The sequence below is a fragment of the Trachurus japonicus genome, chromosome 9, assembly GCF_045865225.1.
Source record: "Trachurus japonicus isolate A0001 chromosome 9, Traja_1.0".
NCBI classification, from domain to species: Eukaryota; Metazoa; Chordata; class Actinopteri; order Carangiformes; family Carangidae; genus Trachurus; species Trachurus japonicus.
In genome coordinates this window covers 22,367,712-22,394,101 of record NC_140915.1, presented here as the reverse complement: position 1 = coordinate 22,394,101, position 26,390 = coordinate 22,367,712, and the positions used below count along the sequence as shown (strand labels likewise).

General features: G+C 41.4%; 2 protein-coding genes across 7 annotated transcripts in view; both read left to right on the top strand.

Moving 5' to 3' along the window:
• Nucleotides 1–16,576, top strand: part of trim36 (tripartite motif containing 36) — a 31,503-nt gene extending 14,927 nt beyond the window's left edge. For all 4 annotated transcript variants that reach the window (XM_085786559.1, XM_085786561.1, XM_085786558.1 and 1 more), the window contains 11 exons: nucleotides 195–538; nucleotides 1,068–1,214; nucleotides 2,606–2,701; nucleotides 3,814–3,951; nucleotides 4,106–4,221; nucleotides 5,206–5,327; nucleotides 10,273–10,390; nucleotides 10,474–10,682; nucleotides 12,753–12,936; nucleotides 13,423–13,536; nucleotides 14,330–16,576. In XM_085786559.1, the coding sequence (XP_085642685.1) occupies nucleotides 195–538; nucleotides 1,068–1,214; nucleotides 2,606–2,701; nucleotides 3,814–3,951; nucleotides 4,106–4,221; nucleotides 5,206–5,327; nucleotides 10,273–10,390; nucleotides 10,474–10,682; nucleotides 12,753–12,936; nucleotides 13,423–13,536; nucleotides 14,330–14,699 (1,958 nt within the window). In that variant the 3' untranslated portion in view covers nucleotides 14,700–16,576. The remainder of the gene's footprint in view (nucleotides 1–194; nucleotides 539–1,067; nucleotides 1,215–2,605; nucleotides 2,702–3,813; nucleotides 3,952–4,105; nucleotides 4,222–5,205; nucleotides 5,328–10,272; nucleotides 10,391–10,473; nucleotides 10,683–12,752; nucleotides 12,937–13,422; nucleotides 13,537–14,329) is intronic.
• A 2,091-nt stretch (nucleotides 16,577–18,667) lies between these two features.
• Nucleotides 18,668–26,390, top strand: part of ccser1 (coiled-coil serine-rich protein 1) — a 116,750-nt gene continuing 109,027 nt past the window's right edge. The window contains exons 1-2 of one of the 3 annotated variants that reach the window (XM_085786551.1): nucleotides 18,668–18,920; nucleotides 24,759–25,779. In XM_085786551.1, coding sequence (XP_085642677.1) covers nucleotides 24,784–25,779 — 996 coding nt within the window. In that variant the 5' untranslated portion in view covers nucleotides 18,668–18,920; nucleotides 24,759–24,783. Of the gene's footprint in view, nucleotides 18,921–23,369; nucleotides 23,564–24,758; nucleotides 25,780–26,390 lie in introns of those variants that run through there. The other 2 variants (XM_085786553.1, XM_085786552.1) reach the window with 2 other exon arrangements.

Sequence of the window (26,390 nt, the reverse complement as noted above, 5' to 3'; positions counted from 1 at the left end):
CCGCACATTTTTCAGAGCCCCTATTTGATTCTCTTGGAAACTATTCCTTCACTGTAATATGAAATCAAAGAACATTGTTGTTCATGTTCACATGTCAAAATAGAGCCTCAGACAAGACTGCAAACTGGGTGACCCGCTGCCTGGAATCTACATTACTCATCTCACTTTTTCCTCCTTCACTCACTCTCCCCCAGGCTCTATCTCGACCCCGGGATGGCGCAGAGGGTCTGTGACTCCCCGGGTCACCACCATCCCCTGCCCGGGCTGCCACCATGACATCGACCTCGGCGAGCGCGGCATCAGCATGCTGTTCCGTAACTTCACCCTGGAGAGCATTGTTGAGCGCTACCGCCAGGCTGCCCGCGCCGCAGTGGCGATCATGTGCAACATCTGCAAGCCTCCACAGCAGGAGGCCACAAAGAGCTGCATGGACTGCAAGGCCAGCTATTGTAACGAGTGCTTCAAGCTGCACCACCCGTGGGGCACGCCCAAAGCTCAGCACGAGTATGTCGGCCCCACAATGAACTTTAGGCCGAAGGCAAGTGTCACCTCTGTTCATCTTTTTCTGTATTGATCGGTTATTTACCCGAAGACCTGAGGTCACCCAGACAGACTACTCAATCAGCTGGACTCTGAACATTTTCAGTTGATAAGCTGTCACATGAGTCGAAGGAAAAACATTAGCAAGTATAGATTTCTTTTAAAAGGGTGAATGGATTAGAAATGTTTGATAAGGATTGAGGATGTGCAAGATGAATGTCAACAGCTGAATCCGTCACTGTCGGGTCATATTGATCCTTAATTGCGAGGCACTGATGGCTCTTATTTCAGTGGCTGTCTAAAACTTTGGAATACCCTTACATTAACTTCTGCTCTATTTTGAGACACATCAGCAAATGGCCGACACAGAGCTGCCTAGATGCTGTTTGGGTCATCTTCCTGTTTCACTTCACTTCGTTTTTGATCACTCATGTGGAAAGCTAACGTGCACTGTCAAATGTTGTAGTTTGATGCGTCTATGTTTTTGTTTGCATTGACTCTATAATCTTTGCATTGAAAATCCCTAGGTGTTGATGTGTCCGGAGCACGAGATGGAGAAGGTGAACATGTACTGTGAGGTCTGCAGACGGCCCGTCTGCCACCTCTGCAAGCTGGGAGGATCCCACGCCAACCACAAAGTCACCTCCATGAGCAGTGCCTACAAGATCCTCAAGGTGACACAATCAGACACACAACAGATAGTTTGGCTACTGTGTGCGGTGGTTTTGTTATCTGTAATGACCCAATACAGGGCTATGACAACAAGGATTAAAGTGAAGCTTGAATACAATGCCACTGTTTAATTAAGGCCTGAAATGCTCACAGCCAAGCAAATCAGCTTTGGTACTCGAGATTAATCATGTTTTTACACTGAAACTGCCAATAATAACTGCTTTGTGATCTGACTTAGCAGGTTATAATTCCCTTTCTCCTCAAGTTTAGTCTTGTCACCATATCTATATGACTACATTTAAAAACTTTAAACTGAGTAAAAGCATTTTTACATCTTCCCATCCAGTGGGGTTACTTGTTACTTGTTATAACTAATTAATTTAACTAGACCCAAGGGCTGTTTTTGTTGTGCTGATCTCTCACCTGTTGTTGTAATATTAATGCCTGACCTGAACCTGTACCTGCACTGGCATCTACAGACACTAGACTGTAGATGTAAATCTCTTTGTTGTAAACTGAAACCCAGGCTGACCAAGTGGGTTAAAACTAATTGGCCTTGCATGTGGTGATTGGTACAATTAAATTCAGTCAGTGTTTGGTTTAGCTTCTGTTCCGGTTTCTAAAACACCACAAAGAAACACACAAAAAAAACTTCAAACCTCTGACAGAGGAGGTATCAAGTGAAATATATTGAATAGTTATTGTTTGCATGGGCAGTCCAGCTTGGTGGACTTGAGGCTTGGTGATTCAGCAAGTCGAGGCAGAATCCGTCTGTAATTCAATCTGCTACTCTGTGTTAACACAAACACGACTACGGTGCTTAATATTTAATGAGACCATTTGTTCCCTATGATTTTGTGTGTGCTATATCTTCATACTGTTGGAAGGGGTATCAGATGTCAGTCCTGGAAACCATCCGCATTCAGGATGTAGTTTGGTTTCAGTTGTTGTGATGTTCTGTCATCATTGTGATACCATCATGAATGTCGACATGCTGCACCCACTGTAACGGACTCTCTCGCTGCTTCTCACAGGGTCATTCAGGACACGGTGCACGGTGTCCAGAAGTTTACATGTATGCGATCTAAGACTACTGCAGTTTGCAGGGCAGTCATGAAAATTGTAAGATGAGGGAAAAATGTTGTGACTCATATGCTCACATTCCCAAGCCTCAGCTCTGACATAAGAGACTGATAAAATCCAGTTTGATGTTTTTATGGTAGCCCATATTTGGAAGTTTGGCATGACTGCAGGGTTATACAACTGTGACTAAAGGGACATGTGCCTATAGGTTACATCCTCTTTGAAGTTTTAGCACAGTGTACTGTACGTACTACTACTTTCAGACCATAAGAGATCTCCTGTAAATGCTGCTGATCTTTTCTCTCATCAGGAGAAGCTGGCCAAGAGTATCCATTACCTCATCAGCAAAGAGGACCAGGTCAGGACTCAGATTACTGATCTCGAGGTGCTCATCAATCAGACTGAGGTGAGAGAGCTGACTCATGCTGCTGCAACGCCAACGTCCTTAATTCACTCCACTCCACAAGTTTTATAGCGGGCACTGCAGAGTTTTTCTTTCATTTTGAAAATCTTTACTCTCATATATCCTTTAATATTCCTTTTTTATTGTTGTTTTATCTTTCTCTTTTCTCGTTATTTTCGTTTAATTTAATTTAAATTGCTTTTGGTTTCCGTACACATTGATTTATTTTGACCCAGCATTTTATCATGTCATTATCATACTGAACTAACTAATTTCTATTATCAACCAGCAAAATGGCTAGAATTTAAATTTCTTCAAGCAATTTTTTAAAATAATGTATTAGATTTATTTCCACCTTCAGACCAACTTACACTCCATCTCCTCATTCTCAAAGAGTTTTATTAACATTTCCTCATTTCTTAACATCTTCTCTAACCCTACGGGTAAAAAATGGTAACTCCTATTTCACCTTTTGAATCACTCATGCATATAATGAATGTGTGTTATTAAAGTATTTGTATAGCTTTCTCAAAACCAGTCTGTTGGGTTGAGGACCAATTGCATGTCCTTGTGTACAAATAAGGAAGGTCACTAAGCAAACACTATGCAAACCACACAGACAAGGGAACACAGGATTTGCTGACTTGTTTCCCTCACGCATGTCTGGGTTTCAGCCTCTGAGCTTGTTCCCCATTTTCTTTGAAGCTGCCCTGAATGGGCAGTGTTTAATGTGTCTACACCTCCAGTGTTTGCCAGTGCATATAGAGTTCTGTCTATATACTGTCCAAGGAAGTCAGAACGATGCTACCACATATTTGGTCAGGATTAGATTATTGTCTAAAGCTCATTCATCAACTTTTCCCACCCATTACATGTAACTGAGAAATATATTTGGATGTTTGAATTGAGATGTGACCATAATGGAGACATGAAAATCCAGATAAACTAAATAAATCTAGAGGCAAATGTTGATCTTCTTTACATTATCTTCTACTTCAAACATAAGAAGAAGTGTTTATGTATACTACACCCTATGATCCAGGGAGAGACATGTGAAAGAAAGAGAATTTTATTTGCTTTGCACAAATTGATGTCAAAATTGTCTCCCCTTATAGGAAAATGGGCAGCTAGCAGAGCGTCAAGCCAACGAGCACTTTGAGCGTCTGTTTGAGACCCTGCAGGAGAGGAAGTCGGAGATGCTGAGGTCCATTGAACAATCTCGTAACCGACGCCTGGACCATCTCAAGTCCCAGGTAATAAAGTGCTGCCACTGAACTTTCTTTGCATACATAGGTGCTTAGCTGTTCCATAGCTCCCTCAAATCTGTCTGAAAACAAACCTGCTTTCCCAAGATGTTGTTAGAAAGACTGTAGTCATAAAATACAATGGCTGCTTACTATTCCCCAGGTGGAGGAGTACCAAGGCATGCTGGAGAACAGTGGTCTAGTGGGCTACGCTCAGGAGGTGCTGAAAGAGTCGGACCAGTCCTGCTTCGTACAGACCGCTAAGCAGCTGCATGTCAGGTACAGACAGCTGAGCTGATTCAGGAAATGAAAATCCTGAAAAAAAGTAACCGGTCTTCTCTCACTTACTGATATTAATGATCCCTACGATGTATTAGCATCTCTAGCACTATTAATGACATATTTACACATATTGACACATTTAAATGGGAATCTGTAAATTAAAAAGACATAGAATCAACATTGTATACTAAATTTTACCATAAAACCTTAGCATCAGTCATGTAGAGTTGAAGAAGTTGTCCTCCTTTAACCCAACTTTAACTTGGCTGGGCCAAGACGGTAATTGTTATTAATAGCTGTTACACACTAAAATCCTGACTGTTAACTGTCAAATTAAGAATTAAGCACTTCCTACTCATTGCCTGATATAAATTACACAGGCTAAACATAATTATTTAACAAGCTCCACAGTCAATCTGAAATCTGTTGTGTTTTTTTTATGTGTGTGCTGTACATCATTAGCGATGCCTTCCTGTTTCCTCTGGGGTTTTAAAGTAAAGGATTTGGTCAGTTTTATTTTAGTGTTGAGAGCATCAATCTGATTATGTGTTTGAGAGACTAGAGTGTGCCAGGAGCAGACAAGGCCACGTGCACAGAGGTTACCAAACCCAAGGGCAATTAAGGAAAGTCTTGTGCTGCGGTGTCCAGTCAACACTGTCTTCTGCTCTAAGCTTGAGCTCCATTAACAGCTTTGGATAATCAGGAAACCTTTTCATTCCCAGGACCCGTGTGCCCTGCTCAGTTTTCCTCTGTTGGCAAACAATCAGGTTTTAATCCAGATTTAATAAATATAGATACAGCCATTTAAAATTATGTCACAGCATACCTAATATAATTAAGAGGAAAAGTCCTTCCACTCCTTATGTTAACCTTAAAGGGACTGAAATTTGAATTTGGGGTGAACTATCCCTTTAAATTAGTCAAAGTTTGTCTACTCTGCTGGTGGTTTCATCATGTTATATCCGTCTTGTGTGTCTTCAGGATCCAGAAGGCCACAGAGTCTCTGAGGACCTTCCACCCTGCAGCAGACCCCTGCTTTGATGAGTTTGTGCTGGACACATCCAGAGAAGAAACTCTGTTGAAGGAGATGTGTTTTGGTGGAGGTGTGTAATCTAATTTCAAGTTGTTTGAGATAATAATGAATTGTTGTGCCGCTCATTTTTAGACTGCAAGTAACTGTCAAGAAAATATGATGGTTTCCTGCTCCTGTTCATCTCTGAACATTAAAGCAGAAGTAAGTGGTCCGGTCGTTTTCGCTAATGCTGCGTTCCAGGCAGGCTTTTGAAATCGTAAATTACAGCTTCAAGTCACAACTTATGACTTTGTAGCGTTCCAGGCAACCCACTCGTGTTTTTCCGACCTGTTTTACCGGTGAAAGTCACTATAACGGCCACTCGTAACTTCCGACCCGTGAACTCGTACCAGATCGAACTGGTACGACTTCACGGTCGGAAAAATCCGAGTTTCCTTGAACGCACCATAACAGTCCTCGTCGCTACGTTGCCACATTCACGGCGTCCCTTGGCTGCACACACAGCCCTGCATGCCGTTCTCTCTCCTCATTGGATAAAAACTGTAGGATACGATAAATGTTTTCTCCTCGGCTCAGAGCAGAGCAGAGGGACTGAGAGACCCGTGTTTCGGTCCAAACACTCTATGTAAGTGATTGCTGTCGGAAGATATAACTATTTAAGACTTATATTAACACAAATATATCACTTACTTCTGCTTTAAAATAGTGTTGCTCATGTGTCCTCTGGACCATGTCATTTCAAAAGTCTTAGTTTGTTCTTCAAAACATGAAACGACACAATAAGCAGTCCGCCGTCCCCTGTCCGTTGCATACATGACCATGTGAACTGTGCTGTTCTTAGAGGTCGGAGGTCATCTTTGGGCGGCTTAATTGGATAAATGTGTTGAACCCACCCCTGGATATTCTCCTCTGTGAAGCTTTGTTCTGGTCTGCTGCTTTACAAAGCAATGTTGTGTTAAGCACTGCTCAGGTAGAAGTTTCCCAGCGATGAAAGGATCTCTTTTTTTGATTGTGCTGGCACCGTAGACTGGCTGGCACACAACTTTAAAAAAAAAAAAACCCCCAAAAAAACCAGAAGGTTTCAGGCTTTGAAAACTGTTAATTTGACCTCTTTACATTTAATCTTGAAATTTTTCATTTATAGTTTTCATTTATATTGAAAAGAAGTGGCCTGGTAAGCTATTTTAAACTGAACCACTTGTTAGTTAAAATGTTTTCAAAAGTTATCAAGCATAACAAACAATCAATCAAAGTTGCCATGAGGTCAAAAGTCTCCATAGAATTGAGCAAGTTGAAAAAATGTCTCAATAAGAGAGATCACTGGAAGGTAACATCAACATAAAGGTAACAGTGTTTGCCATGACTCATAAAGCAGCTGGACTGATATGTATGTTGCAACTAAAGGTCAAAACCTAGATAGTTAATGTCAGATGGAGCTGTTTGCTAGCATCTAGAGTTCAGTTTCTTTACTTTAGCAAAGCTGGTGTTTTTTTTTTCAGTTTCTTTACTTTAGTAAAGCTGGTGTTTTTTTTACATACTGTACTGTAGTTATGCTTTCCCTAATCGCCTATTATTGCATTAACATGAGCAGAGCACGAGGTTTAAAACCGATCTATTGTACTAACATTTATACCTTTTTAATTGGATGACGGGATTGGAGGTCAGAACAGACTTGTTCCGGTTGAGTGACGGTTGGTGGCTGTGTGTGGCCGAGGCCTGGTTCACAGACGTTTTTATATGTGGCTCGTATCTAATGCAACAACATCATTGTTAATAAAGACAGAGACGTCATAGCTAGTCAATAACAGATGACTGGTGTTGCAAGGTTTATGGCGGTGTCAACAGAAAGCAAAGTTTTGATTGACAGCTGTGCTTCCAGACCTTTGCCTTCAAAACATGTCCATATTAGTGAGGGATTATATGTTGCTGACATTTCAGACAACCCTGAGATCTCTGTTGGTGCAGAGCTATTATCCCCCAAGTGGACACAACTAAAGAACTGACAGTTACTGCTGTGGCCGTTGGTGACAAACAGAGCTGGGAGTAGCATGAGTTTGTGGCTGTGGGCCTTTGTTGTGATACTGGAGGAGCCCCCTGTTAGTTTGTTTAAAATCAGTGAAGTGAGATTCATCACCAGCTGCAGTTGGCTCTGTCCTCCTGTGCTTTCTGTAGCAGGGTGCAACATGTTTATTTGAAAACCAGTCACATACAAATAATAAAGTTAACTATTCATTAAAACATGGTTTGCAAACAGTTGATGTTGAGGGCAGTTGATCAGATTTCATCTGTGGTTAAATGCAAAAATCTAATAAAAAAAATATTCAAACAGGCAAAACACTGACTTTCTTAACCATGCCCTGAGATCGTCCTGATCATTGAATTACTAGACTGTTTAAAGAACTTTCTGAGAATTTGCTTAATTGGTTATTGATTGTTTTATAATGCCTATACTGGAGGAAGTGGGTTTTTCATGTTAGAGTACCTTAAACGAATCACCACCACCGCAATTTTGGGAAAGTGCTGCATGCGGCAGTCGGGTGGCACCGTGGCAGTCATATTGATGTGTGTCTTTAATCTAAGTGGCCTTCGAGACTTAATGGTGCTCTTAGTTCGAGTTTAGAGAGAGAAAAGACGCAGCAGGGGGAATCTCTATGCTGCAGTAATTTAATTGAAGTCTTGGCAGCAGAGGAACCACTACAATGTCTCTGAATAATACCACCAAACCTTCATCGAGTCATTATACAGGAAACTGAAAACACCTTTATTTCCAGTAATGCTTTGAAAAACTTGAATCTGAATTTTTATATTTGAAGTCTCTAAAGCTGTCTCTGTTCTCCTTGTGTAGCCTGCATTTTGCCCTGTGCTCAATTGTCATTGAAAAATATGACTGAGTCAAGTTTTTTTATGATTACCATTCATCTTGATGTATAATGGTGTATGTGTTGGATTTTGCTCAGCGCCTTTAGCTCATACATGTTGTTTTGCTACATCCCTTTCCTCTCTTGGATAAGGGAGTATTTGTGCTCTCTCACGTTAACCCAGCTGTGCCCCTGCTACAGCTTTTGACCCCATGCTCTGCTTCTCAAGAGGCTTTGAAAGACTGTTTTGTCAAGTGTAAATGCCCATTTGTGATCCATTTTAAATTATAGTTTCCTTAATAAATGTTAGACTGAGAGGGGAGGTTGTCCGTTATTTTCCTCAGACTCAAAGATGTCGCAGAACAGGTTACAGATTATTTGAGCAGATTGTAGGGAAATGACCAGTTGACAGTCCAGTTATTTCAGAGGCATCAATGGAATGAAAATGGGCATGAGAGAAAGCAGCCCCCTGCAGTGTGACTTGGCCTCGGTGCTGTCTGCCTGGCAGCAGCGTGTCCTGTATGCGATCAAAAGTGGTTTTTTTGCGCTGAACTCTGGGGACTACAGCCTGCTGTGCTAGGTGGCTGTCTGCCCTGTTTGGGCCTTGCATCATGGTCCATCTGTTGGAAACAGGTGGGGGAAAAAAGACATGATTCATAAGACATAAGACGTTTATCTTTTATTTGTATTTGATCTACACAATATGCTAGAATGGTTACAAATTATTGTCTTTGCTTTACTACTCGCCTAATACGAGTAGTTCATAAACTGTAATTCAGTTGTTGCAGGGATTAAGAGGAGTTAAGAGGTGTCTTTACTCAGGAAATTCAGTTATAATTAATCTCTAAGGGACAGTTTCCAGTAGTAACGGATGAAAATGAGCTAGAGTTGACTCAAGACTATTTTCAATCCACTGGCCTTTTGCAAAGTCTAAAAGGCACCCGAACATGTCAGGCACGGCAAGAGAAACAAGAAATGTCATCTTCTTTTAATCCTGCAATATCTAATAATGTACTTTATGATGCATCTCCTCATTATAGTCTGTTGCCAGCAAGACATGTAACCGCACATGAAAATGCATTGGGCTATAAAAGGAAACAAGCTCATGAAGTGGAGCTGTGCCACTTTGGAGACTGACGATTAGCCATTTTGACTTTGGAGACAGCTCAGCAGCGGTGGTGACACTGGACAGTGAGAGAATCTGTCTATGCATGAAAAGTGCTTTAGAAGTGGGAGGAACTGGGGGTGTCAAAAGATGAAGAAAGTGGAAATGGAAGGGAACTAGAGAGAAGGAATTATTTGAGGAGATGAGGAGAGGATTTCTCACAGAGTGCGACATGTATAGAAACATGTCTTGATCTTAGAGAGACTGCCACCTTTGTGGTTAGAGTAATGTAATTCTCTTTGAGATGAGAAAACTGTTATAAGGTAAGAGGATTCCTTACACTGCGAAGAAAATGAGGAGACGGGTTGGAAGTGGGCTGTTGGTATGACGATGAATGTCAAGTCTGAGTGAGACAGACTTGTGCTACATAGGAGATCCTTTACAGCCACCAATAGGAGAAATAAATGCGAGAAATGTAAGAATGAAAGACAGGGAAAGAGGAAGAGAAGTGGTGGGGGTGGGGGTGCTTTGCAAAGTGCATTTCCTGACACTGAGTCTGTGAAAACCTCTTAACAGGCTCCATTATGTAAGACGGTCTTGTCCATTGTCCTGAGTGGATAGTTCTGATCCTGACAAACCTAATCTTTGCTGCACTTACACGGCTTCATTTGCTTAAGCCCAAGTTATTGAGCTGAAGTACTGTACTTAGCATGATTAAGACATAAGACATTTTTCTGGAATTCTCTGGTGTTTTTAGTAGATTTCCATTTATGCATAAGGTCTGTTACATCTCACTAATCACCACAAATGAGGTTTCAGTATTAACCTCTGTCATGTGGTTAAGCCTGAACCAAAAATGCATTTTGTTGTTCAATTTTTGGCATTGTTTTGGAATAAAAATTCAAAACAGAACACCCTATAAATATATTGTATACACCTCCTAAAAAGCACAAGGATTACATCTTTACATACCACACCTTTTATGTTGAGAGTTTAGATTCTCTGATTTACATTTTACTAACGGTCTCTCTGGTTCTGTGTTCTTGGGGCAGTTCCAGACCCTCCTCTGATTGACCTGTCCCAGAGCAAAGTCTATAATGAGGCCTCAATCTGCTGGAGGCTGTCTAATGATCACCAACCAACAGATCACCACGTGGTGGAGTACCGCAGGTGGGTGCAAACGCAAAGACCGAATAGCAAGATCAACAACCATATCGGAAAAATCACTTGAATTTAATATTCCTTCACTCCAGACTCGGGGGCCCGGGCCAGTCCCCATCCCAGGAGGACGGTGAGGACGGTAGTGGGGTCTGGAGGGCTACAGACAGGGTGTATGGACCCAGCACCGTGGTGAGCGACCTGGAGGCGGACACCCTGTACTCGTTCAGGGTGCGAAGCTGCAGGAACTCCATGTTCAGCCCCTACAGCCCTCAGGTCACCTTCCACACGCCACCTGCACCTGGTAAGCTGGGGTTGTGGTGAAGTTTTACACGTTGATAAAGATTTGTTGCATGTCTGTTCCCTCTCATCATAACTTTCAAAATGATCCTCTTCCATAGAATGAGGCCTGAAGCTTTCTTTGTTGAGGATGAAATGTTAAATGATAAAATTGTGACAGTCTGAGTTTATGACAACTTATTTTTGTTAGATTTATCACTGTAATCTCTGTTGTTGTTGTTGTTGTTGTTGTTTTTGTTGATGCAAAGTACATCAATTAAGCCCTAAAATGTTAATTATGCATGGAATTGGGCTCCTGGCTGTCGAAGATCAAGCCCCTGTTAATGGGCCTCTTTTGGCCAAGGCAACAGCAAAGCTCCTCTGCTGTCCCTTTTACTTCTCTGAGCATGTGTGAGTGTTTAGCAGTGGTCTTGGTTTTTAGGAAGATTATCAGGTGGCAGATGCTTTGCTGCTTTTTGTTTTTTCTGTAGCCATCATGGTGGGAGTAATGAAGCACAATGGTGTTTTAGTTTATCACCATGGTAATGGCTTTTGTGTCAGATGGTTGAAACCAAATATAGTTTTTGTCAGAGTGTGTGTGTGTGGGAGTGCAGGCAGTGTGTCAGCTTGGATGAGGAAACCTGCAGTCGCATCTGTTGCTGGCAATTTAAGCTTGCTTGACAGACGCAAGGTGGAATTCATTAAAAAACGATCGCCATTCCCAACCATCTGCTGAACTTGAATTTGCAGCATATTCTCCCAGTAGGGGACTGTATCACTTTGATTTTTATTCTGCCTTCCAGTCATTATATTCTTTTCGTTTTGGACTGATGGTTCACTTACCTGCCTACTCTAGGTGTTTAAAACTTTGAAAATGTTTTGTTTTCTGGGAATTGGCATATTTACAGATTACAGAGTACATACCCCCCCCGCCGTTGCCAGAGGCCTGCATGTGAGGTCCATGACATGTCAATCTCTAGTTGTGCTTTAATTTGTGTCGCTGTCAATTTGTGTTGTGATTGGAGCTTCCGCATTCTTGCGCTCCCTGGTTTCGTGTAAGACTGAACAGATGGATTCACTGTGCATCAGTAATGAGGTGGAATTTCAGGCTGGGATGATAAAACATACACGCACTCTCACATGCACGTACCCTGTGATGAATATGAGGGGAGTCAGTTGTGATTTAGACAACAAAGAGCTTCTTCAGACATTCCTATACCTAAAGTGATAAGGATTTGTTTTTGTGCCCTGTGGCTACTGAACCCACAGATTTAGCTGTCCCTGGTGCTGATTCTTTTGGATTTGATTGGTGATTTCTCTATGACACAACCATTGTCAGTGAGCAATAACATTCAAAGTCAAATTCTGTCCTTAGAGAGGTTTTATAAGTGCTAAAAAAAACATACATACATATAGTTGAGCCATTGTACTTGACATGGCTCTGTATTGCATGTGAGGATGACAGTCCAGCTGGACATGATGTTAGTATCAGTGCATCCCGACTGCAAAACTTCACATAAAGCTGCAGCGTTGGGGGCTGTTCATCCTTTAGGCAGGCTTATACTGTTATCATTATCATGCCCTAGTTAGTGTAAGGACTTCCCCAGATGCATGCAAATTAACCGGTCTTCCCCAGTGTAGACCTCAGATTTTATAGGATGGTTGAGTGAACAGGCATAATCATGTCAGCATTCATGTATACTGGGTTATGGTAATCGTGGCCTTTGCCCTATAAACTATTTATAGAAAGTGTTTAATTGCATCCAGATGAGAACTATAAGTGGCAGCTGCATATTAAAAAAATGAGTTTCATTGGGCTGTTATTCTTCATGGTGTGATAATAGCAAGTGGGTCTCTGTGTAGCTTTTTAAGATTGTGCTATAGCGCCCCCGTGTGTCAGCCTTTGGTTCCTACTCTCTGTTAATCTTAAAACAGAGGGAATACACCAATAAACCCTAACTTGATCTGTTTTATCCTCTTTTCGAACTTTTAATGTCCTCCTCCACCACTGTATTTCCTTGTCCATCTTTGCTGTGTCCTCTCTCTCATGTGTCCATCTCCTGGCTCATTTGTCCCCCTGTCTCTTCACTTGCAGTTTTTGGCTTCATGTTCAGTGATAAGTGTGGATTCAGTACGGAGCGACTTATTCTAAACAAGCGACGGGACACCGTGGAGAGCGTAGCAGGCATGGCCTTCCTCCTTGCTGCAGAACGCGTGCAGACGGGCAGCTATGTCGGGCTAGACTACATAATTGGGGACACGGGCATCTCTCAGGGAAGGTATGCCAAAAACGGACAAAGAGCTGTTATTTAGCAAATAAAACATGCTGTTGGACTCAAACTGCTGTTGCAAAAATAAGACACGGTAGATGATTTGCTTTGAAGTGGGAAAAGAAATGAGCTGTACACACATTAGCCATTTATAGTTGAATCAAGAGGAAAAATGGCAAAACACAAAGCAGTGTAAGCCTACTTTGCTCATTAGACTAAATGAGGATATAAAATATTCAAAAGGGCAGAGATGGAATTTAATTTTGTAGCACATGGTGGAAGGAGTATTAAATTGCTCTTTTTGTATCATCTTTATCAGCCTCCTGTCAGAGAGTGATGATTCTCAAATCATTTAGTAGACTGTGCAGCAAAGATGTAGTAATAATTTTCTGATTTGTTCAAAAACAGCTAATAAATGGGTCATTATAATCCCCAGTAAAAATCTGTTGTTTTAAAAACAAAAAACAAAACACAATATCTGTGTTTGTTTTCTAGACACTACTGGGCCTTCAAGGTGGAGCCATACTCCTACATGGTTAAGGTCGGTGTGGCCTCAGACTCAAAGCTGCTTGAATGGTTTCACAATCCCAGAGATACCAGCAGCCCAAGGTAAGTCCCACCACGCCTCCATAACACATGCTTATTATTATTTACCGTTTGCACATACAAGACACATAACTTAACATAACTAACAGAAAGTGAAACCAAAATACAAAGTCTCATCACAAAACCTCATTACAGCGATAAGTGTGTTTGAGCCACACCTAATCCTGTGATGTAAGAGAACCAGCATAAACTGGTTAAGAGCTTAATCTCATACAAAGCCAGCCTTTCTCACTGGACCAGCTCATGTAAAGGCATGTAAAGAAATGCATGATTTATGCAAATACATCTTAAGTCTGTGGTCAAAGGCATCAAGGTGAAAAATGCCAGACAGCCTTCAACCAGTGATTAGAGGGTTGAGTGTGCATTTTGTCCACTTGTTAGAAAAAGCATGCGTTTGTTTGAAAAGGAATAGGGGTTTTAAGTCTGTTTGTTTTTTTGTTTTTTTATGTAAAATTGTTAACAAGACTCGGGGTCTTCCTACATCTCTGTAGCTGACATTATTAATTATATAATATATTAATATATAATAGTTGAACACTTGAATTATTTAGGCTTTTTAGGCCCTTCTATTTTATAGACGTAATGGTTAATAAAGGCAGTACTCATTAGATTAGATGGATTCATAATGGACATGATTTGTTGCAGCCTTAATGAACGATGTGTGATGAAATGATGAAATAGGGCAGATTATCGCTCTCTCTGTTGTACACATGGTTATGATTCAAATGTTTGATGTAAAAAGGAACAAACATCTGTCTCTGTGCCCATCTTCCCCCTCATCTCCTTCATTCACCAGGTACGACCATGATAGTGGCCATGACAGTGGTAGTGAGGACACATGCTATGAGCTCTCCCAGCCCTTCACCCTCCTCACCCTGGGCATGGGCAAACTCTTCATCCCCAAGACCTCCTCATCTTCCTCAGTTTCCACAGCAAACGCAGCGTCCGGTGACCCTGGCAACCGCATTCTTCCCATGCCACAGCGCTTGGGAGTATGCCTCGATTATGACGCATGCCGGGTGTATTTCTATGATGCCGACACCATGAGGTGCCTTTATGAGAGGCAGGTGGATTGCTCTGGAACCATGTATCCAGCCTTTGGCCTGATGGGCAGCGGCAAGGTTCAACTGGAAGAGTTTATCACTGCAAAGAAACTGACCTTCTGAGGATGGATGGTGTAGGAAGATGCATTAGGACCTGCATCTATTTTATTGGCATGTTGTAGAAGGAGCAGGTTTTATTGACAGCGTAATGGTATACACTCCCAAACCATATTTCTGAAGGTCAGACAAGGCGGATGTGGTCTGGGCCTTCGGTCCTAAACGTGAGAATGGGCTCTCTGCCAGAGACTGGCGTATTTAGACTTGGCATGTATAATGTATGACCCACACATGAAACGATGACACAGAATATCAGTAAATGTGAAAGGTCTTTTCTACATACCAAAGTCTCTGTATCTGTTTTTTTTAGTTGCCAGCTACGTTCAGCTGTTAATGTGGTGGAATTGGCTGCAAAGTTAGTCGTCAGCCACTTTAAATCTTTGTTGGAATATGAAACGCCTTTGAGCTTACACTTGCGCTTCCTCTTTTGCCAGGTTTATGTTTATAGATAATTTTGCGTCTGTTAAATAATGGGTGATTTTTGTTTCTTTGGCTCACTTCTGTAACTATTTGTCTGTAGCAGCGTAGGTTTAGATGTAATCTTAGCGGACCTGAAAGAGCCTTGTAGCTACTTTGAAGCTAGTGCCTTTGTGCCTTTTTTTTTTCATTAGAAAATGGGTCACTTAGTTTGCTTTAGCAAGCAGATATTGGTGTGGATGCACAAGCGTTATGAAAATGATTATCAACATAAATACTGTATGTGGGTTTTTACTGTAGGCATAGTTTGATCACAGACACTGGTGTAAAAGTTATAATGGTACTCATTCTGACTTGTTGTTTACCTATTTACTCTTTGTCACACACAAAAAAACACTAACTTTTTCTCTTTGTCACAGTTATGTTCGGCTGTTTTTGCACAAAATGATTAATGAAGCCTCGCACATGATAACCTTTAAATTCATCACTACCTATTTAGATCACTACCTTGTTAGTGTTATTGGCACAGTTATTTTGTTTCACATCAGACTGTCGCACTCAAACACGTTCACCTTCACCAACATCAACCTGAATCCTGGAGCAGTTACTTGGATTTAAAAAGCCTCTCACTGTTTGCACTCTCACATCTGTTGCACAGAATGTGACTTTTAACATCATGAAACTAGCAGGTACCAGAATATTGTGTACTTGTACTCAACATCGACATCACTTTGACAGCTGCAAAGTCACTAATAATAACCAAAGCGTGTTGGTTGTGGTGCTGACATAAGTGCGACATACAGCTTTGTGGGCTCACAGCCTTTAAACTGTTAAAAAACTAAACAAAAAATAGACAAAAAAACAGTAATTCAGGTTTTTACAGTAAGTGCTATCACAAAACACATTGTTCAGTACCTTTTGCTACGTAGATCAGTTTACTTGCAGTGCAGACACATGAAGTGTAGCATCTTGGCATCTTGCTGTTGAGTTTGGCTAACGGGCACCTTAGTAGTTGATTGGCTTTGATCAAAGCAGCTCAGATATGTGAATCTAAGAGAGCACACTAGACAGTTCGCTGGGCAAACACACTTGGTTTTTGTGTAGACGTGTATTGTAAATGTGCCTGCACATAGGTTTGTTTGTACATTCATGTATATTTTGATTTCTGGAGGGTTAGGGTAACTGGTGTGTGTGCGTGTTTTCTCAGGTTTCTGGCCCTGACTGGGGCCCAATGCTACCTACCTCTATCCGTCAGGCCTGGAAAACCTTAACAACTCTGTACCTTGTCCCCACAGAAACAAGTTTAGTTTAATTTACAGCATTTGTCCATAAAGGTTCAATATATCCGCCTTCTCTTTAAATGTCAAATGATAAGCTGATTTTTCAAAATGTTTGATTTTAACTTCCATGTACATATTAATCCAGAGTATATTATTTTTTGTGAAATAAAGTACATCTTAACTGTTCATGTTATTAGTTGGTGTTTGCTTGTGGACTTGAAAGACATGTGCATCACTATTGATGGAAACAACTGTTATCTTGTTCAGCTGCCTTTGTCAAGGGAGTGTGTTTTGAAATGGTATTAACTTTTTGTTCCTGTGTGTGGTGTTGGTTCAGTTATTCAGTTTAAAGGTTTTGCTTATAGCACATTTAGCACATAATGGGTTTTCATTTTGGCTTAAAAAACACTTAAATTCATGTTCTTACATTTATCTGGACATAAATGTCTCAAATGAAATATTGGATCTCTATGACGGTGTGCATATTTTGTCTTGCATGTGTTGCTCTAAATTATTTTCACTCCAAACCCTGATTCCTGCATTTTAAAAACTGATTCTTTCAACATCTCTAAACAATGTCTGTGCATTTATGAATCGGCAGAGCAGCTTTGACGGGTTTTATTTCTGTCACAGAATGTATTCATGAGATTTGCAAAACAAACAACTGAATGTGTTTTTTGTTTTTAAAGGTGGTTTCCTTCTACCAGTTTGTCACAGCACAGTTGTATGTAGTAACAGAAACCTGTGAAAAGGCTTGTAATCTCAAATGCTTTTCAATAATGAATTTAGAACCAAATATATTGCTGGCTGTCAATCTAATCTCAAGCTAGCACTTTAAAAAAAATCTGTAGCATGTCAGCAAGTGTTTGGCTCTGCAGGTGTGTATAATAAATGTGTGTGCAATATTTAGCAGGCTGTAGGACAGCGGAGAACAGTTTAGATACATGTAAGCCTGTGAAGACAATTTGCACTGTTAATAGTTTATAGTTGACCTTGTGGTTTTAAATTGCTTGTTCTTGATTTTGAAAAAAGTAAATTTTAAACACTAATTGATTTGTAGTATAAGTCAATATTTTTCTGAACTCTAAATTAGTGACAGTGCATTTGTCTGTTTGTTTCCTCCAGGGGATTTGAATGTGGTGTGTAAGTGGTGGGTTTCTGTATGTGTAGTATGTAAAGATGTGGAAATACCGTTCTTTGCTCTGATTCCTGGAAATGCTACATTTATAATTTACTGTGTGGGGGTTTCATCAAATAAAACTAGTGTGTTTTTAAATATATTTTGTCTCTTTAATATTAATGCAGTTGTTTTGTTGGTCTTTCGTACGTCTCACAGCTGTGTTACCAACTTCATGCCACATAATTCCTTGTGGTTTGCTCATAGTTGATGAAAGCTGTTGTACATTCATCTGCAGTGTGACCACAGATCTTCCACATTAACACATCTGCGCACTATAGAAAAACTGCAATATCTATCCATTCATCAAACTAAAATACTTTATCTTTTAAGGTAGGCTGTGTTTGGTATGTTTGTCTTGCAGTACTTCTTACACTAGGACTAGGTCACTTTCAAGAGTAGCCTACATCACACACTGAAAAAAATGAACGTTTAGAGCAACAGAATTTGTTAATCTCTGATGCTGTCTTTACATCGATTTATTTTCAAGGAAAAAAATAATTGGAATATCCACTATAGATTCTTGTTGCTATTGCTACTATTTGATATGCAGACTTGTAACTCTTACCTAGAAGACTAAATGCCATACCTTCAAGTTGTTCACATGTTGGTCCAATTTTGTATTAAATCTTTTGCCTCGATACTTAAAACTTGGCTATTGAGCACATTTCATTGTTACATTAGCCTACTCGTGGCAGGTAATTTACCTCAGTTCCCTAATCTCAACATCATGGTGTCAGTCAGCGATCAAGACATATGACACTTAACTGAGAAGAATGGCCACAGTACTTTGAACTAGGCATATTAAGTAAAAATGATTCACTGCATTATGTTTTTGAAAGCACCCTCTCTTTACTTGTTGATACATGGCCTAAATGTTACAATAGCCTACAATTAAAGAGCAAATTGACAAGACTTCATGCTCTTGCATTTAGTGGGCTAGTATAGTAAGTATTAGAGGAGTCATTTAATTATATCTGCACAGATTATATTTAGCAGAGAAGGTATGAATTATCCATCATCCATCCACCTGCTGAAGGATGCTGAGCTGTGGGAGGAGGAGGAGGAGGAGGAGGTGGTGGTAGCCTACGTCACGCTCTGGCCCTGTCGTCGCAACGCGGAAGAGACGAAGGAGGAAAAGAGGCTCCACGTCACTGAGGTGTAACACTGGCGTCAGTGCCACACAAGGTGCTACCTCAGTACGGTCTCTCCATATCCTACCATTGTGCAATTACAGAAACCCTCATGTAGGTAGTAGTTGTCTAATAACAACGTATGTGCGCAGAGCGAAGACACCGCCGGCTGTTCCTGCGCTGAGCGGCCTCGGCTCCGACACCAGGAATCCGCTAAAAGGTAACGTAGGGTGCGGGAGACGAGTGTGTGTTTGTCCGCTGCCTGCTAGCCTGCTGCCCGCCCGGCTGGAGCTCCGCCACAGCACCGCGTCTCCTCCTCCTCCTCCTCCTCTTCCTCCGGACACCGGTGACCTCTGTTGCAGCTCCAAGAAAGAAAAACAAGCAAAACAAACCGATACGCCACATTGTATTCATTTTATGTCTGTATTATCGGTGGCGTTTATTCCTCAGCGGCTGCGTGTGAGTATATTGACACAGCTAGCTAGTCTGGGCTTAAGCTCTGCAGGCTTCAAAGCGTTGCTTCGGTTTGACAGTTGTTGGTGTCCCGCTGCTGCTGCTGCTGCTGGTTGCATGGATGTAGGCTACATCTCCGCATCTCGTCTCATTGCAAACGGTATCATCGAATAACCATAGGCGGACTAAAAAAATAAAAATTAAAAAGCAACCGGGCCCACTGAACAGTTGTTGCACACAAACTGGTGGTGATAACAGTAAAGCACACTAACTACAACACATGCTAAGGCCCACTGTTGTGATTGTGTTGTGATAGACGCTCTGTAAAACGTGGAGCAGCCTAACTAAACCCCCTTGTGACTATAATGACAAGGTGCCACCACATCAGCAGCCAGGGAAACAACGTTACTGTAGGCTACATAGGATAGCCTAATACCCAACAAATAAGGACACATTTTGAAAAGGGCCATGTGGATCAATACCCAAGAGCTGGGGCTATCAGTGGATTAAACACAGTCCATCGACATGAAAGCAATCGATTACTCATTTTTTAAAATCAAGCAGAAGCAGTGAAAAAAAGACAAATGAATTCTGTCCAGTCAAAAATAGTTCTACCTCTATTTGTGTGTGAGTGCAGTGACAGCCTCTGTTCAGAGAAGTCACAAAATTAACATTAGAAGCTGTTTAAACATGTACGGTATGTGATAAAGTCATTAATAGTGAGTATTATAACATAAAGCATCATGCAGGAGAAATTAGTTAAATGTCTTTTTTTTTTAAAAGTCTGAGTATTCAGAATATCCTGGCTCATTAATAATGCATTCACCTCATAACTCATGTCTTATGAAAGCATAGCAGTGGCTATAAAAAAAAATGGCAATATTGTTTGTCCATTAATGATCCTTATTTTCAACATGACCTTTACAATAACACTGACCACTTATTTTACCCCTTAAAATAATTCAGACTTTCTGGGTTTTGACCATTGGTCAGATAAAATCAAGCAATTTCAATATGTTGGGCTACTTGGGCTTCAGGGAATAATTATAATACTACATATTTGACATTTAGTTTTTTTCTCTCCTCCCCTCTCCTCTTGCTTCTCCCCCTTTCCTCCCCCCTCTTACCGCCCATATCATTTCACTGCAATGATCTGGTATTATTGTATGTGACAAATAAATTCTCTTGATAAATGCTCTTGATGAAACACTCAATTGGTCAATAAAGAAAATAAAAGTCCGACCAGTTGATTATGTAGTGTATAGTTTTCATTTGTGGTCTGCCAAATGAAACTGATGCACTGTTTGTACAGAAGGGATAAGTCATTATTCCAGCATGTGCAACGGTATAGTATGATATTCTGTGATCGCAGTGATCAATATTTATCTCTAACCCCCATCATGACATTATGCTCCTATACAACTTACATCAGTTCAATACTATGACTTGTAGCCTGCTATGAATTTAAACTTCGATCGATAACACCGACTTCATGCAGTAAGAATGTCTGTGAGGTCACTGTCTATTACCGTACATACTTGAGCTGCCACAGACGTCTTTGTCGAAGTGACGTTATTGTATCCTGTCTTACTGGTTGGTTCAACTGTTGTCCTCTGTTGTGTTGCTTTCTTTTCCTATTTACCGTGTGCCCTGGCCTGTATATGATCTTAAATTATCTCAGTTGACTTGTCGTCTCTATATTTCCTGCATGGCATGCCCTCGAACTATGACGTAAGCCTACATGATACATCACGTGTAATGAAAGTGCATGATTGTGTTTTGTCTATTTGCCCGACGTGTTCTCTTACAGCAGTACAATGACTTCTTCGCCACGGTAGATTTCTTTGTTTACACCAACAGTATCCAAATGTCGCTGATGTTGGTATTATGATATGCTAAGTCTGAATTTACAGAGGTTTCTTTCTTCAGTGGCCCAGAACTAGATGGTTGTCATGTGTAAAGGATAGCAATGCTTTTGTTGTGCCAGAGATTAGAGCTAACTTTTGTCATTTGAGTCCCTTGTTAAAAAAAGGCAACCTCTTGCTCAAGATAACATAACATGTTGTTTTGGCCACATGTCCTGGCCTGCATAGATAAGGTTATGTCTGCCATGAGGGGAAATATTTTGAATGCATCTTTATCCAGTGAATAACACACAAGAAACAGACAAAGGACATGAGCGAGGTGATATGTCAGTAGGCTATATGAAGTAATAATAACTCAGTGGTCACTTGGTAATCTGATAGAAACACAGTTTATGCTGTCTTTCCTGATCTTTTCTGGTCTTGTTATTGAGGTAGCCTACTCAATAATATTTTGGATATTTTGTTTTGATGACACCACCCTCTCCAATGTTGGAGCCAGGCTAATATCTATTAAAATCTACACCTTGCCAAAGAGTGTTTTGATGAGGATGTCTGTCATCAAGACACCGTGAAAGATTCAGTTTAGCATGTTGCTTTCAGCCAACACATTAAGCAGTAGCCCACAGGGTTGCCTGCCTCACATGTTGGTTTGTGGTTACTGTTGTGAAAAAGATCCCATTAGGAACCTGTTGTATGGGAAACACCCCACAGTTCACACCCTACACACACACCTTGTATTCTTCTAACCTGACAGATAAGCACGTGTGAGTGTAAAAATGTCCTGAGAAGGAGTTTGGACCTATACATTAGCCTTCTGATATAAATTACTGTATGAATACTGCAGGCTCAGGCGTCAGGGTGTGTTGATAAGACAGTACAAACTACAGTACACAGTAGTGCAGTAATAAAAGACTTCAAGCTAAGCTGGTTTATTTGACATATGGTGTGATCATTAAGAGCATGGCAGGGGGCTTCCCTGAACCCCTGGAGCTATTGATTTCAACGCAGTGCATTACCAGCATAACTCATGCTTTGTATGTTCTGGGAAAGTCTTGTTTTTGAAACTGAAAAATAGAGCTACAGTCGTGCACAATAGCACAGCACTATTTTTCCTCTGTCGTTTAAGGAAAGTCTTACAAGGTATTGAACGGACTGCGAACTTTTGTGAAGAAAAAGATCAATGAGCAGAGCAGCGGCATCTTTGTGGCTGTTAAGAACAACAATAATGTTATAAAAACAACTCTTAAGTTGTTGTCAGGACTAAAAATGTTAGGGTGTTACTGATGCTCCAGAGGCTTTACAGCATTGTGGTACTGATTGGCACTGTGCTGTTAACCAATCAATATTAGTGGCACTTGGCTCTCTCTAAACGAGGATAGTGGCTGGAAAATGAACCCACTGAAATATTCAGGACATGTAGCACTCCGGAAACCAGCAGGTGTCTGCAAAAGTCAGAAATCTCCAGTCTCGTCCACTATAAATGGACTCGATTTATTTCAGTGAGTTTTCTAAGTCTGCATTCAAATGAAAGTCAGTCACACTCACAGAAAATCAAACTGTTTGCTCTGCACTGTGTCATTCAATACAGCATAACACCACTGCTGCCTGCAGTAAATAGCAAAGAGAAGAGGAACTGAAATGAGTTTTGCTTCTCTAGCAGAGCTAACCTTACTTATTTCACATTTATTGAACAAAAAGGAAGTAAAGACCTGCTTCATTTAATGCAGAGCTACTATTCTTATGGGGGTTTTTTTTGTGAGAACTTAAGTCTGGACGGAGTTCATGTGAGGTAGCCTGCATGTGTTCAGTAGAGTTGCCTTAGGTCTCCAATGTACAACCCCAGATACAATTGAACTCACACCCATTCACAGTTGATCGGTTAATGTGAGCGTCAGGCATCATGATCCACAGTTTAAAAATGTTTTCTTAACAGTGCTGATGGATGAGGTGAATAAAAGAAGCGCTCTCAATCTGTTTTAATCTCTGTGAAATCAGTTGGAGGATGTTTGCCACGTCTTAATGAGCTGTTGTCAGAGTGGCATGACCTGGTCAGATGGCTGCGTGGTCGTGTGAAAACTAACCTGAACTGAAAAAGGGAAATCTCAAATGTGTTTCCAAATGTTTGACGAGGCAGATAACTCAGAGCTTCACACCGACAGCTTGAAGGACGGACAGAGTGAGAATGAGATATATGACTGTATTTTGTTATATGTGAGTCAGTGTCATTTCTTTGTTTGCTGTTCCATCACAGTGAACGTTATTGGCCTCCGCGGTCCGTGTCAACATTTATGTAGCTTGTTTCACACGGAGGTGGCTCGGTATGAAAATAGGAACGCCACCACTGTTTATTTAGAACTTGATCAAATTTACTTTCAAGGAGGTGACACTCTCATAAGCCACTTCAGTAAAGGGTGTTAATGTAAGCTTATTACACAGAGATCGAAAACAAACACACTTCAGTGCCTCTCAAAGAGGCAGCTTCATCAACATTACGCCGACCACACAGTCACTGTTAGGTTCATTAACTGCAGAAAACAATGAAAACGTAAGTATTTATGCGAGTGAATGTCTTCTTTTTAATCTATAACTCATCATGCAGGACTTTGGTCTGCTCACATCATCAGTGAGACATTAACTCTGTCTGCAGTGTGTTTACTGAGAGGCTTGCTAAACAGTTACATCTCTGCAGCACAAACCTGCTCATTGTTCTGTCACTTTTCTATGCAAACTATGGAAACTCACCATGAGGAAATTCACCGTGGGAACTTTTTAGATTCAGTCTTATTGAAAACCAGTACATGCACCATACAGTACTACTACATAACTGTACCGTATGGGCTACCTGTGAGAATTTAGCTCTTTTCATTTCACTTTCCTTCACTCTCTGTCTCTCTTGCTCTCCCTCTGGGTCAGCTCTGTGTCTTCATAATTTAGCTGTCAGAGAAATGTTAATTGTAAGATGTGACCTCAACCCTCCAGGTTTTATACCTGCGGTAATCACATGCATGTACAGATATTAGATCCAGACTGTATTACAGCGTACTGTATGATCTTAGTGCATGAGCTGCGTGTGATTTTGTGTTGTGTTTTGAGGATGTTTCAGCTTGCAGGGAAGTGAACAAGTCAAAAAATACTAGTTAAATGTGAAAATAATTCAGTTCCTCCTTTTGTGACCTTTCACATCATTGGTAGCATTAGCCCTGTATTTATTCTTATCATGTGTGGTGGTGGTTGTGCCCCAAGCAGAGCTGTACCCCTTTGCTATGCTGGCTGTATTTACCAATTTGATAACCACTTTATATGGAAAGAAATTGGGGATGAGTTCATGTTTTGGCTGTACACATTTTGTATACAGATTTTAGCTTGAAATGCTTTCATCATACAAACAACTTCACGGGGCAATAGTTTACAAGCAACAGGGGCAGCGGCACTACTTTTGTTTACAATGCATTACTAATGCCTGAATATCCAAAAACCATCTCAACACACAGCTTGTAGTGGAGGTGTGGTTTCATTTTCGGTCACCTTGGACTCACAGGAATATTTCACTATTTTTTGATAAATTCTAATCAATCAATCAGTTAGGGGTTTTAATGTAATTAAGTCTACAACCAAGAGTTGCATGGTTAAACTGTTCAGACTTTCAGAATTTAAAACTAATTACCAGATTTTCTTTTAGTCATATTTGATGTGTGAACCTGTTTTAATTTACATCAAATGTTTTTTTTCTGTTTCCTCAGAGTGCTCCACTGCCTTAGCGTCTAAATGGGTGAATCAGGTTCACGCCGCTCCACACTTGTGTCCCGCCTGCCAATCTTCCGCCGCAGCAGCAGTAAGAGGCAGGAGTCCCTCCCCTCCTCTCCGTCTTCAGGCGGAGTGGGCAATGGCGTCCACACGTCTTCACCCTCCAGCACTAACTCCAGCTCTGGCAGCACAGGGAAACGCCGGAGTATTTTCCGTACTCCATCTCTCAGTTTCACAGGTAAAAGGAACAGTGAGCCCCGTGTCCAGCCAATCAACCTAAACCTCACACCTCCGCTGACACAAGGCACTGACGCAAATGGAAATAACCAGCAGACGATAACAACGTCGGCCTCAACAGGGTTCAGTGAAGGTGGTGGACGCCCCAAGTCACGCCACTCTTTCGGGTTCGGCAGCCACAGGCAGAAGAAAATCACACGTTCTCAGACTGAGGATTTTGACAAAGCGTCGTCCTCGTCCTCAGCAACCAATCGAAATGTGTTTATAAACTGCATCAGTGGCTCAGGGGCCAATGAGGGCGACGACTCGGGGTTCCTCGACGACTACAGCGCAGGCAGTAATAACAAACGGTCGTCACGCCAGAAGAAGCAGCTGCTGCCCAAATCTTTCTCGGCTCACCACCGCTTCTCCCGGACGTCGGATCACCACAGACCTCCGGAGGTGAATCTGGAACCTCCGAGCTCCACCGATCCGTCCGGCACTCCGGGGCCAGGAGGGCTCACCCCGGGGTCATGGCCAGGCGAGTTGCTTGGTGCCGGCGGTGAGAGCTCGCTCCAGTCCCCAATGATATCAGAGGACCGGACCACCGCCATCACCCCTTCAGAGTTCGTCCCCATCACGGAGGATTCTGTATCAGAGGTTGACGCTCTGCCGGCTCCCAGCCCCGCGTCTGGCTTAGCTCCTGGACCGGTGTCTGCGCCCGAGCCGGCTGCTGACAGCAGCACTCCACCCGACCCTCCACCTGCTGAGGTCTTCAGCACGGCTGTCTCTACCTCCCAGGTAGATTTCCCACATATGCACCCTTAAATCAGTCTTTCAGAAATATCTGTTTTGAAAGTGAAGCAGATTTCATAGTAACATTTCAACTTTTAACAAGCATACGAAGTCCCAACAATCAGTCTGCTTGTACATACTGTATTCAAACAGGAATTCAGTCTGCTTGTACACATTCAAACAGGAATTTATTTGTAAAAAAGACTGCAGTTATTGCTTTAGGAATTGAAAAAAACAACCACAAGTGCCTTTGAATGTCAAGAACAAAACCCCATAAAGGGAGAATATTTACGACTGCTGTGTGGAAACTGTGAAATGTAGCATAAAAATTGAGCACTGGGCATGAAACGTCCTTTTTATTGAAAGAGCTAAGGCATGAAAAAGAAAACCTTCGTATGTCTGCGAACAGCCCTACATATTTCACACCTTTGTGCTCTGAACCTTTCTTCCCTCAAAGAATGTATTTTATTTTATTTCCTGATAGAGGAGGGAGCTCCAGAAAGAAAATCATTTACCCAGTATTACAGTTGCAAAGACAAAGCTCTTTACTTAGTCCATTGAAAAGTAAATACAGCATGACTGTGCTTTCTGTACATAGAGGTATCCCACTACTAAAT